The 11,304-nt window shown below is 27.9% G+C and overlaps 2 protein-coding genes across 4 annotated transcripts; both read left to right on the top strand.

Annotated features, from left to right (window-relative positions):
- The first annotated feature begins 2,400 nt into the window (after positions 1-2,400).
- Positions 2,401-3,943, top strand: LOC126844460 (39S ribosomal protein S18a, mitochondrial). The gene is made up of 4 exons (XM_050582672.1): positions 2,401-2,631; positions 2,706-2,839; positions 2,926-3,049; positions 3,648-3,943. The coding sequence occupies exons 1-4, from the start codon at positions 2,517-2,519 to the stop codon at positions 3,821-3,823; spliced, it is 549 nt and encodes a 182-aa protein (XP_050438629.1). The 5' UTR covers positions 2,401-2,516; the 3' UTR covers positions 3,824-3,943.
- Positions 3,944-5,643: 1,700 nt separating this feature from the next.
- LOC126844653 (uncharacterized) lies at positions 5,644-8,968 on the top strand. Of its 3 annotated transcripts, none has more exons than XM_050582993.1 (5): positions 5,644-6,224; positions 7,882-8,033; positions 8,120-8,363; positions 8,456-8,522; positions 8,625-8,968. In XM_050582993.1, the coding sequence occupies exons 3-5, from the start codon at positions 8,215-8,217 to the stop codon at positions 8,871-8,873; spliced, it is 465 nt and encodes a 154-aa protein (XP_050438950.1). In that variant the 5' UTR covers positions 5,644-6,224; positions 7,882-8,033; positions 8,120-8,214; the 3' UTR covers positions 8,874-8,968. The 3 variants fall into 3 exon arrangements, with proteins under 3 accessions (XP_050438950.1, XP_050438952.1, XP_050438951.1); XM_050582994.1 differs by lacking the exon at positions 5,644-6,224 and adding an exon at positions 7,442-7,515; XM_050582995.1 differs by lacking the exon at positions 7,882-8,033.
- The last annotated feature ends 2,336 nt before the right edge of the window (positions 8,969-11,304 follow it).

Genomic DNA, 11,304 nt, shown 5'->3' with positions numbered 1-11,304 from the left:
AGACAAAGTTTGTTAATAAAATGGTTGTATTGTGTTTTTGAGCAAAATACTACACTTGTAATGCCTTGTAAACATTTAATAGTTGTTATTTATTTAAGTACAATGAAGGATGTATGAATTATAATGAAATTTAGGTTGAAGGTAAGTTTAATATTTTCATCTTTTCGTTTATTTAAAATATTAATTAAAAAATTGTTAATTGAGTTATACCAATTTTTTTTATGACATATTTATAATTATTATATTTTTAATAACTTAAATTTATTTATTTATCTATATAAAAAAAATTATAATATTTGTATATCTATAAATATTGCAAAATAATTTCAGTTTTTGTTGTCTATACTACTACAGATTTTACTATGTTTACAGAATGCTCAATACTGATGGTAGGTACTTAACAGTAGTGGGGGGGGGGGGGGGGTAATGACATCTACTTGTCATTAGAAAATAAAATTATTTTCTATTCACCCGTTTAGTACCCTGCACCTTAGAAATTAGAATAGATTCTGGGTTATTGGTTAGTGCTAAGCAATAAGCATCGTGTACTATGTAAACCTGACATTTGAATTTGATTAAATAATATTTCTATGCTACAAAGCATCTGATGCATGATTGACATATACAAGATTATTGCACATATACCCCTTTCTTCATAAAATACTCGATGATAATAACAATTATGTCAGCACTCGCCACTTAGTCATTAGTGTAACGAGCGTAATCAAGCATATAAGTATACGGTAAAATATATAGTAAAATTGATAACTTGTTAAGTTGCCATTTTGTTTCATGACTGTTTGATAAGAATGACTGTATGATAATATCAGATTTAAGGATTTGATAAAACTTGCCAATTGCTTTCATACTACGTGTGTGAAGTTAGCCATAAACGAGCCAGCAATATTTGATAACAGAAAGTGTCATGGCGTTGGTGTATGTTGTGTTGCCAATACACTTATTATTCTAAGGGGCAGTCTATATATCCCCATACACCGACGATTATTATTATACGATATCGAATTAATCAATTAAAATATATTCTAATTATCGACAAAATAGTAAGAGTATATTATTTAACTTAAAAAAATGGCACTGGACGTTTTGCGGCCGCCGAACCCAACCCAGCAATAAAAAAGCGGACGACCGCCGACCGAATCCGGCGGCAGTTATGTCAATTTTTGACAATGTCCCGGAAGAGGTCCCCTCAATTTGATTATACCAATCGAAAGCTTACTAAAGTGTCTAAAAATTCGTCTCTATAAAAAAAGTTGGCACCGGGGGTCTTGCGGCCACCAGGAGCTGCCGAACCCAACCCAGCAATTTGTACACATGCTCTACAGGCTACAGCCTACATCATTTTAATGTAGCATAAGAAAAATCATATCCATTCGTTACAGCTGTAGAGTACGCGTCTGTAAAGGACCGTACAGTACACAAAAGACTAACGGTATCGGCAGGACTAGGAGTCGTTGTTAAATAATTAAACATTTTTTAAACTTAGTTAATATTAGTATAATAATAAAAAGTATTATTAGTTAAACTGATATTCAGCATAATAAATATCTGAAAAAAGCGAAAAATGGCAAGAGCACGTTTTGCATTGTCGCCCTTCAATTTGGGTGTTCTTTATTATAAAGCTATTATTTAGTAGAGTAGTGCGACTGCAACAAGTACTCAGGTAAATTATATTAACTACAAACTGTTTAAAATATTTATTATGCTAAATATCCAGTTTAACCAATAATACTTTTTATTATTATACTAATATTAACTAAGTTTAAAAAATGTTTAATTATTTAACAACGACTCCTAGTCCTGCCGATACCGTTAGTCTTTTAGTGTACTGTACGGTCCTTTACAGACGCGTACTCTACAGCTGTAACGAATGGATATGATTTTTCTTATGCTACATTAAAATGATGTAGGCTGTAGCCTGTAGAGCATGTGTACAAATTGCTGGGTTGGGTTCGGCAGCTCCTGGTGGCCGCAAGACCCCCGGTGCCAACTTTTTTTATAGAGACGAATTTTTAGACACTTTAGTAAGCTTTCGATTGGTATAATCAAATTGAGGGGACCTCTTCCGGGACATTGTCAAAAATTGACATAACTGCCGCCGGATTCGGTCGGCGGTCGTCCGCTTTTTTATTGCTGGGTTGGGTTCGGCGGCCGCAAAACGTCCAGTGCCATTTTTTTAAGTTAAATAATATACTCTTACTATTTTGTCGATAATTAGAATATATTTTAATTGATTAATTCGATATCGTATAATAATAATCGTCGGTGTATGGGGATATATAGACTGCCCCTTAGAATAATAAGTGTATTGGCAACACAACATACACCAACGCCATGACACTTTCTGTTATCAAATATTGCTGGCTCGTTTATGGCTAACTTCATACTCGTTACATACTGCAGTCTACATAGTATATTATACATTACTTACCTCATATTTTATTTTATATATTGTACAAATTGAATTAATACTAATTCAAATAAATAAAATATAAATTATGTTTCTTAGATCAGTAGCTGGCGCATTAACAGCAGTGAACCGTATGCCGTTTTTAAAGTTGTTCAATCCTAGTACTAGTGTACATACTACGGCAGCTCTTCAGTTAAAAGAAGGTGACGAATTCATTTTGTTCTAAAAACCATTCCTTAAAGTGGTCTAAAATCTTTTTTTTAATATCAAATTTTAGTTAAAGCGACTAAACAAGAAAATACTTTGATCATCGAAGGAGTTCAAGTCACTTCACCTAGGACAGATTACCTCATTAAAATGCCCAGCGAGTGCTGTCCGCTGTGTCGTCTAAATCTTGATGTTAAACATACCGTAATAATATATTGAAATGATTGTAACATATAACATATATTTAATTTAATTTAGTTGTGTTAAACGAGTATTTTTTTTTTATACAGGATGTATTAATTCTTAGTCAATTTGTCAGACCAGATGGCTGTATGATGCCTCGGCGTGTAACTGGTCTTTGTAAAACCCAGCAAAAAAGAGTTGGTAAATTAGTATCTATGGCACATAAAGCAGGTAATTTTTTTTATATCTTCATGACTACTAGTGCGTTCGCGTTTTAGTCTTTATTTGTGATAAACTGATGCTTTCCATTTCCCTTATCAAACTAATGAATAATGAGATATCATTTATTAATACTTTAATAAAGCCTTCGATCATAATTTCTTTTTTATTTAATAACCTTTATTTTGTTGTTGCCGCGAAAAAACCTCCCATGTGCTAAAATCAAATTGTTCAGGAGACGCTAAAACGTGTAAAACGGTTTATACTAAGATACTACGTTGGAGATTTTATCATGATAACTTATTTTTTTATGTATTCAGACATACCAAAACCTCAAAATCGTAAAATTGGCACACAGTTTGTTCTATCCATAGATGATAGAAGTATTAAAAACATATTTATTAATTAATAAATATATGTATAAAATAAATATTTATATATTTATTGATTAAATTTGTTTATATATATATATATATATATATATATATATAAACAAACATATATTTATATATATATATGTTTGTTTTTTTATCATTACTAATCCTTGAATGTATTTTATATTCAATTAAAAAAATATAGTTAATAATTTGTATGTTATTTGTTTTTGTAGGATTGATGTGCAACATAACTCTGGAAAATAAGATAAAAAATCCTAGCAACCGAAAAGATTGGAAAAAATATAACACATACTTTGATGAGTCAACTATTAAAATATATGAAACACACTTTCTTAAAGCCAGAAAGGAAGTTATTGAAAAATATATGAAGTCTATAAAAGGACAGTAGGAAAAGATCAATAATTAATATGTGTAAAATAAATATTGGATTTCAAATTATAGATAATATTAGATATTCAATTTATAATTCTTATCTTGGTAAAATACAGTAATAATAATATTTAAACAATAGTTTTATTTTATAATGTCATAAATACATACTGCAAATCATTGAAATTATTTAGAAAGAATGATGTGGCTATAAGCTAGCTTCATAGGTACTTCTTTTATTCCAATTATTTACTTAAAATAATACAAATGTACTAAAGTGTACATTATTTTAGCTTCGGTGCGGAGCTGAGAAGGTATTGTTCTTACAATGATGTGTTTTTTTTTTGTGTCTGGACCCCCGATTTCTTCGTGTAGCAACCATATAGATCAGAAATCATACCTGTAAGGTACTGTACAGGGCCAAAAATTAAAAAAATCACCCCTTCCCCATCAAAATCGATAAAAACGCCCAAAATCTTTACAAATTTTTCAACTTAAAATTACAATACTCTATAACTTTCTTAAAAATAGTTGAAAATGTTCCAAATTCATATGAATTGTTCTTCAAACATAGTACTATCGATAAACATTAACAAACCAAAAAAAAACCATAACCATTTCCCCTAGAGGGATAGAATTTTTTTCTTTTTTTCACTTTTTTAAGCAACGTTTTAGAGATTTAGTTCTAAAAATTAGACCTAATGTAGATCTAAAATGGATCTATAACTTATACAATTTTCTCAAAAATCTGTAGTCAAATTTTATTTTTTATTAAGGAAAAACACCAAAAATAGGGTAAATTTACACTTTGGCCGTAGTCAGTTAGGTATGGATATTAATTACTAACATGAAAATGATACAACAATATTCTTAGCATAATACAACATTAGTATATTACTAGCTATGTTAGTTACATTATGTGCCTAAATGTGCACATTACATACTTTAAATCATATGATATGAATGATATTATATTATATCTATGATACATGCATTTATTTTCCAATAGAGGTATACCTACGAATTTCTTATTGTTATGAACTAAAATAATGTTGAACACATTGTACATTACATAATAATTCGTTGAATTAAATTTCTGTACGCTAAAATAAAGATGAATTAAACGTAATTAACAAATCAGTATAATTCATATTGTCGTTTTTGATAATGTAGTTTAAATCGTTCTGTAAAGTCTTTCTTTTTAAAACATAAATAAAGTGATCGAAATCAGACCAATCTATAAGCCGTGAAACAATTTACTGAGAAATATTTTTTACCACTAAAATGGCTATAACACATAGAAAAAATTGTTTAAGTTAAGAATTATACCTACCCTAAAAACAATTTATCTGAAAAAAGTTTATGACAAAAGTTACTAATGTGATTACCTACTTATAATTTTTGGCATGAAGCTTAATTTGTAATAACTTTTCACTATTATTAGTGAGACAGACTACCCTAGTAGGTATATCACTTTATCTGTGTAGAAAAAAACCTGTTAAGAGGGCGTCGCACTGTCCATTTTTAAGGAGTAAAGTATAGGCAATTTTTTACAAAATCTTAATTTAAAGCTTAAACAGTAATGTGTAATGTAAAATTACAAAAATGTCGTTTACGGCCTTTTGCCTTATATGCGTCTATGTATAAATTTAAATGGGTTATGCAATGAATATATTTATAGATAGTGGTAAAATGTTCATTTTTCTTTTTGTAAGTACCACCAATTATGATCATTTTTTAATAGATAATAATATAATTTAAATTAATAATAAAAAAGTAAAACAAAAATACGAAATAAAACTTAGGTACTACAAAAGTAAGTTTTACTTAGTAAAACAAAATTACTACTGGTGTGTAAAATTAATTAATAACTTCACGTAAACAACTATCACGTTGAAATCCGCCAAACACGTTAATATAATACCAATCCTCAATCGAGCTAAGATGTCTATATTTATGTCCTCGTATTTGTTTAATATAAAGGTATAATATGTATGTATTGACATTGGTATAATCTGTTTTATTTTATACATTAACATGCGTTAACGGTAAACATAACTTATTTTATGTTCTTTCGTAAAAAGTTGCGGTTTAACAGTACTACTCTGATAAAGTGCTACTCTCCCCCACAGGTCACTCCACTTTTCAGTCCAGTAGCTAATAATTCAAACAATTTTATTTCTTTTTGCACACAGTGTTAACACTAAATTATTAATAACTATGCGTTATTTGTTTTCATTCGTCTGGTCACACTGTATGGTATTGATTTTTTAATAGGAACTTTAAACATTGAGCGCTGAAAGTAGCAATGACATACTACTGAAAGATTACTGGCGAAAGCAGGATATTGTCGGGATGTGTAAAATTGTATAAAGCACCACCTTCAATCTATTTTCTATTTGTGACACCGGGGCAGACATGTAAATATGACTATCACTTTATTAATAATAATAATACACTTTCGACATAGGATTTAAGAAATTGGTTTCGCATTGCATGCTGTGAACATAAACAGAACTTTTATAAATTATAAATTTATGTTATTGAAAATTAAAAACTGATCTTTTGTGGGGTGATTTACATTACAAAACATTTGAATTGTTTTGAAATGGCAAAGAGATGTAGTATTATCGATTGCATAGTCTAGCACAAAGAAAATCTATACCTGACATCGTATATTATACTACCATAATCCATATCCATGTAATGTATTTTTATATTATTTATGTATTGTTAATAGTCTTTACTACCGGAAAAATACAAGGGTATATTATATCATTAGACAAAACAATTTTTTTTTAGTAATATTTTTTTTTATTATGTACACTGTACTTGAAATACATTTTGACCTTAATCTGGACCTTAAAACACCTACTTGTCCACATTTAATTAACGCAAGACATAAACAAGTTTTTGGCTGTTTTTAACAAATCAAATAAAAAAATGCGAGGACCACGGAAAATTGTGATTGATTGTTATACTACAAAATAAAAAGCATATTAAGGCCCCTGAATACTGACCCTTTTTTCAGCCAAACCCCATAATTTTGTGTCCGTCGTACAGGCCGAACCAGTGGTCGGATAAGCAGTCTAAAAACAGATATGATTTTGACATGAAGTTTACTTCAGATCGGTCAGAGTATTATTTTCAAATTTTATATTTAACCATTTCCAAATTTAGTTTTAAAATTTGAATTTTTTTATAAAATATTCAAACGTGTTTGATGCGTAGTAGGAATAAGCTATCAAAAAAGTACGCTCACCAATCTGAAGTAAACTTCATGACGAATTCAAATTTGTTTTCAGATTACTTATCGGATAACTGGTTCAGCCTGTGCGATGGACAAAACATGTATATTATATTAACTAAAATGGCTTTTACTCATAGACAAAATTATTTTAATTAAAAATAATACCACGAAGCTTATACAAATTAACCGGTAAATTAATTGACATTTTCGAAATTTATTAAAACCACTTTTTTCTTAAATATTGCCTATATAAAACTCCTTAAAAATGGTCAGTATCCAGGGGCCTTAAAATGTAATTATCCTGTTTAAACTCTGTACCACAGAGGTCAAATATCGGAAGTCCAAATTTAAAACAAATGAGTTACGTTCATAATCAAAATAGTCATGTAATGATCTTTTTAGAGGTATTTTAACTTATGTCCAGTGTTTCATTAATGCATAGATAGCAGTGGTATATTAAGGTAAGTCCATATATTTTTGTTTTGTCTCCCCTGTAAAATTTGCTTTTTGTGACTTGCGTTTTTTGACATCTGTAGTACAGAACTAAGCATTAAAGTTAAAGGGAAAAGGCCTGGTTTTAAAAGCTTAAAAAGTGTAAACTTTAAGAATACTTTACGAACGAAATATTAATTTATTGTTTCGGAACATTAGTATAATATGCCTTTTCAAGAATAATTTAAAAAGCATTAATAAAAATATTTTGGACAGATCATATTATTTAGTTTAGTATTATTATTAATTAAAGGACACATTTTTATTATTCCTATATTTTTCGAAAAAAACTGTTATAACTAAAAGTTTAGAACCATTACAATTATGGATTGCAGCTACAAAGAGTACCCAAAGAAGGAAACCTACCAGACTAAGCAGATTATGTCGAAATAATTTTCAAAATCCAGACCTCCTACTAAAAGATAAATGTCTAGGTATCCGAAAATCATCAGCTGTGCCAACAACTGAATGTAGTGCCAAAATTCCAGTAAAAACCATACTATTAAACATATTGAAATACTATATCCAAGTAAGCATCAGTTAATGAACTATTTTACGTTAATATATTTTCAGATATACAAGAAAAAAATAATCGCCATTGTCAATTATTTGCTGAAATAAAACTAGAGTATTAATTAATTGATGAAAAGAAACCAAATTGCATTAACATGCTATCAACTGTAAAAGAACCCGAATGCAACGCTGAAGAAATAGAATATGCTAGAAGTAATACAACGGCTGAAGATAACTATACACATAAAACAATAATAAATTCAACTCTCGAAAATGATAATTCTAATAAACCAAAATATAATAGGTACCTATAAATTGTATTATAAAATGTTAAACTTATAAATCTATAATTATGAAAATTAACATTTGTAATTTTAATTTAATTTATATGTTAAGAAATAGTTTTAAAGAAGGTCTGCCAATGCCTGACGAAGTCAAAAAGCTTGAAGAATTGACTAGCACGGTATGTTAACGAAAATAAGTACTGCTATAATATTATATTACTAATTATATTATAAATTAATTTAAAAACAAAATTTTAGTTAAATTTAATTATTATTTTTAGATTTTATTTCAATCATTTTCCTGCAAAATCTTTGAAAAAGTCAAAAAGAAGACAAATAACACTAAAGAAATTTATTTAGAACATTTTAAGTGTCTAAATAAAGAAGTTGTACAGATAATTGCTAAAAAAGTCTTTAATGATGATTGTCCAGGTATTCGCGAGAGTGATAAAGAATATTCTGAAGAAAATTTGCAGAATTCAAAAATTGATATTAGTACCTTACGCACGATTCAATTCATTCTTAAGTAATCACAGATAAATAAACATTTCATTTTATAATTTTTAAGTGTTAATATTATATTAAGTTCAAGGCGTCTAAAGCGGAAGCTGTACTTTATGTTTAAAACAACTAAATGTAATTCTTTAACAAATATTAGTGTGGTTACTAATTTTATAATTTAGTTTCTCGGAAAACGCCAAATTTGAATTGTAAATAATAAATACTATATAATACAATAAGTACATATAATTGTTCCATATATGAAACATTGTGCAGTAAAGTGTTAAGATTTTTTATATTTTGATTTATACTTAAAATTATATTTTTATTTTAAAGATTTTCATGGGTTTAATAAACTAAAAAGAATACAAATTCCTAATTATAAATTACTGTGTAATACAAATTATCCCAGTCTGGGTCGAACTTATAAATTATTTTTAAATCAGTTTGGTCAAATTGGTCTTATGGTAAAAAATATTGAGGTTTATTTGTTTATTGTTAATTTAATTTTTTTAAATAAAATATTTAGCTTACATACAAATTTAACAATACAATTAAATTAGGTAGTACAATGTGTAATTAAAACACCAACAATAATCAAACAAATTCGATAAAAACGTTAAATAGGAAGCCCAACATCGGATAAAAGAGAATGAATAGATTAATAATTGTTATTATATACATTTTAACAATGTTTAAACTATTAAAATTGATTCTTAGCTGATTGTCGATATTTAACATTTTTCTATTTTAAATCCCGAGTAATAATAATAAATAAAAACCTACAAGTCACGTGTTTATTTGTTTTTACTATTGACACAGTTATAAATTGTATAGTCGTAAAATGCGAGGCGCGTAACAGTTCCTACGCTTTTAATTATTTTTCTTACATTTTTTTTGACAATAAATAATGTAATATTATACAATTTTGATTGTATAAGCTTTTATTTAAAACAATTAAACTGTTAGGTTTTGTAGATAATCGATTGTTTGATTAATTATTTAACTTGATAAAACTTATTGTTTTTATTGATGTTTTATTATATTATACTAATTGTACTTATTATGAATACACTATTATTATTTCAGGAAGAAAATACTATACAATAATAATATTAATTATATTGCGTATTACGTATTATTTGTTGTTTTGTTAAATGATGGAGCTTTTTAAATCAATATTTTCGATACTATCACGTTTATGTGCTCAATATTTATTTTGTGACCGATATCAGATATGAATTATGATATAAAATACGAACTCTATATTGTCATAGGATAACTGATAACATATATACCTACATTTCATTGCTTTGAAACGTTTTAGAAATGCATTTAAAACGTTAAATAACTTCTATAGATAACGAAATGTGTACCTAAACTATGTTGACAAAACATTTTTATAACACAAATAAAATGGTGTGTTACTTCACATCTTACTTATGCGTATGTTAATTTAGAAAATTATCAGGTATATTAAGTTTATCAAAGGTTGTAATAAATATAAATTTGGTTTAATTTTATTTATACTACGTATAAAATCATTTTATATTATCAAAATTCTAAAATTATGATATTGCAATTCCAGTTTGTCTTATCGAGATTTTTTTAGATTTTTAAACGAACCGCAAGATTAGAGTTATGTACTTATTTATAGAATCTCCCGACTTTTTTGCATTCTCTCCTTGATGTTTCTTTATTTAATTCAATTTAAGTTGAATTCTATGTTGCCAAAGCTTTCACTAGGTTGCGTAGATTATTTGGTAATGAAAAGGACAAGAATGTATGACATATATCATGATCACGTCTTGCCATGTCAAAAGCTTTAGCTAAAAAAACTTGCATGACTACACAACGGTTATTTCTTTTTTTCTATTGCCAATCTTAGAAATCATACAATTTTTTTTATAATGTTAAATAGTAATAGTTTAAAAATTTAGGATTTTACCAAAAAATGCTAATGAAACTTATCATGCGACTTGTCGGCCTCATACATACCACGCGCACAAAAAAAATCAGAGCTTTAATAACTACAATAGTAATTTATCAAATATTTACTATCATTACAGTTCCTAGACCACTATGCACTATTTACAAGGAAGAAGTGAGACAATAAATATGTATAATATATTTGTTTAACTTATATGTCTTTATATTTATTTATTTATTACAACACAGATACAACTGTACAAGTGTCCAAAACAATAATGTATACATTATACAGTGATAACATGCTATTAAAATGAACCTAATGGACTATATGACATATAACAAGTTACAAGAGGTATCCTCAATAGCAGTACGCATAAGATGATAAATTGGCGAATAAAGGGAATAGTTAGTGGATAAAAAAGGAACAACAAAAGGAGAAATACATTGAGTTAGGCGTGAAGGAACCAGATAAAAGTTTAGATTAATCTCACGGCGACGACCAAAAAGGCTTAGAAGTTGTAGTAGATT

This window comes from Adelges cooleyi, unplaced genomic scaffold, assembly GCF_023614345.1.
Source record: "Adelges cooleyi isolate 19-005CV unplaced genomic scaffold, UGA_ACOO_1.1 ACOO_flye_CR_arks_rails_tigmint_CR_PRNA_651, whole genome shotgun sequence".
NCBI lineage: Eukaryota > Metazoa > Arthropoda > Insecta > Hemiptera > Adelgidae > Adelges > Adelges cooleyi.
This window is presented reverse-complemented; position numbering and strand designations above follow the sequence as displayed.

Bases quoted from the DNA above. Each gene is read 5' to 3' on its own strand.
- LOC126844460 (XM_050582672.1), top strand. From the start codon at position 2,517: ATGTTTCTTAGATCAGTAGCTGGCGCATTAACAGCAGTGAACCGTATG. The intron at 2,840-2,925 runs GTAATAATATAT...TTTTTTATACAG, and splicing joins ATCTTGATGTTAAACATACC to GATGTATTAATTCTTAGTCA. The intron at 3,050-3,647 runs GTAATTTTTTTT...TTGTTTTTGTAG, and splicing joins ATCTATGGCACATAAAGCAG to GATTGATGTGCAACATAACT.
- LOC126844653 (XM_050582995.1), top strand. From the start codon at position 8,215: ATGCTATCAACTGTAAAAGAACCCGAATGCAACGCTGAAGAAATAGAA. The intron at 8,364-8,455 runs GTACCTATAAAT...TTATATGTTAAG, and splicing joins AATAAACCAAAATATAATAG to AAATAGTTTTAAAGAAGGTC. The intron at 8,523-8,624 runs GTATGTTAACGA...TATTATTTTTAG, and splicing joins TTGAAGAATTGACTAGCACG to ATTTTATTTCAATCATTTTC.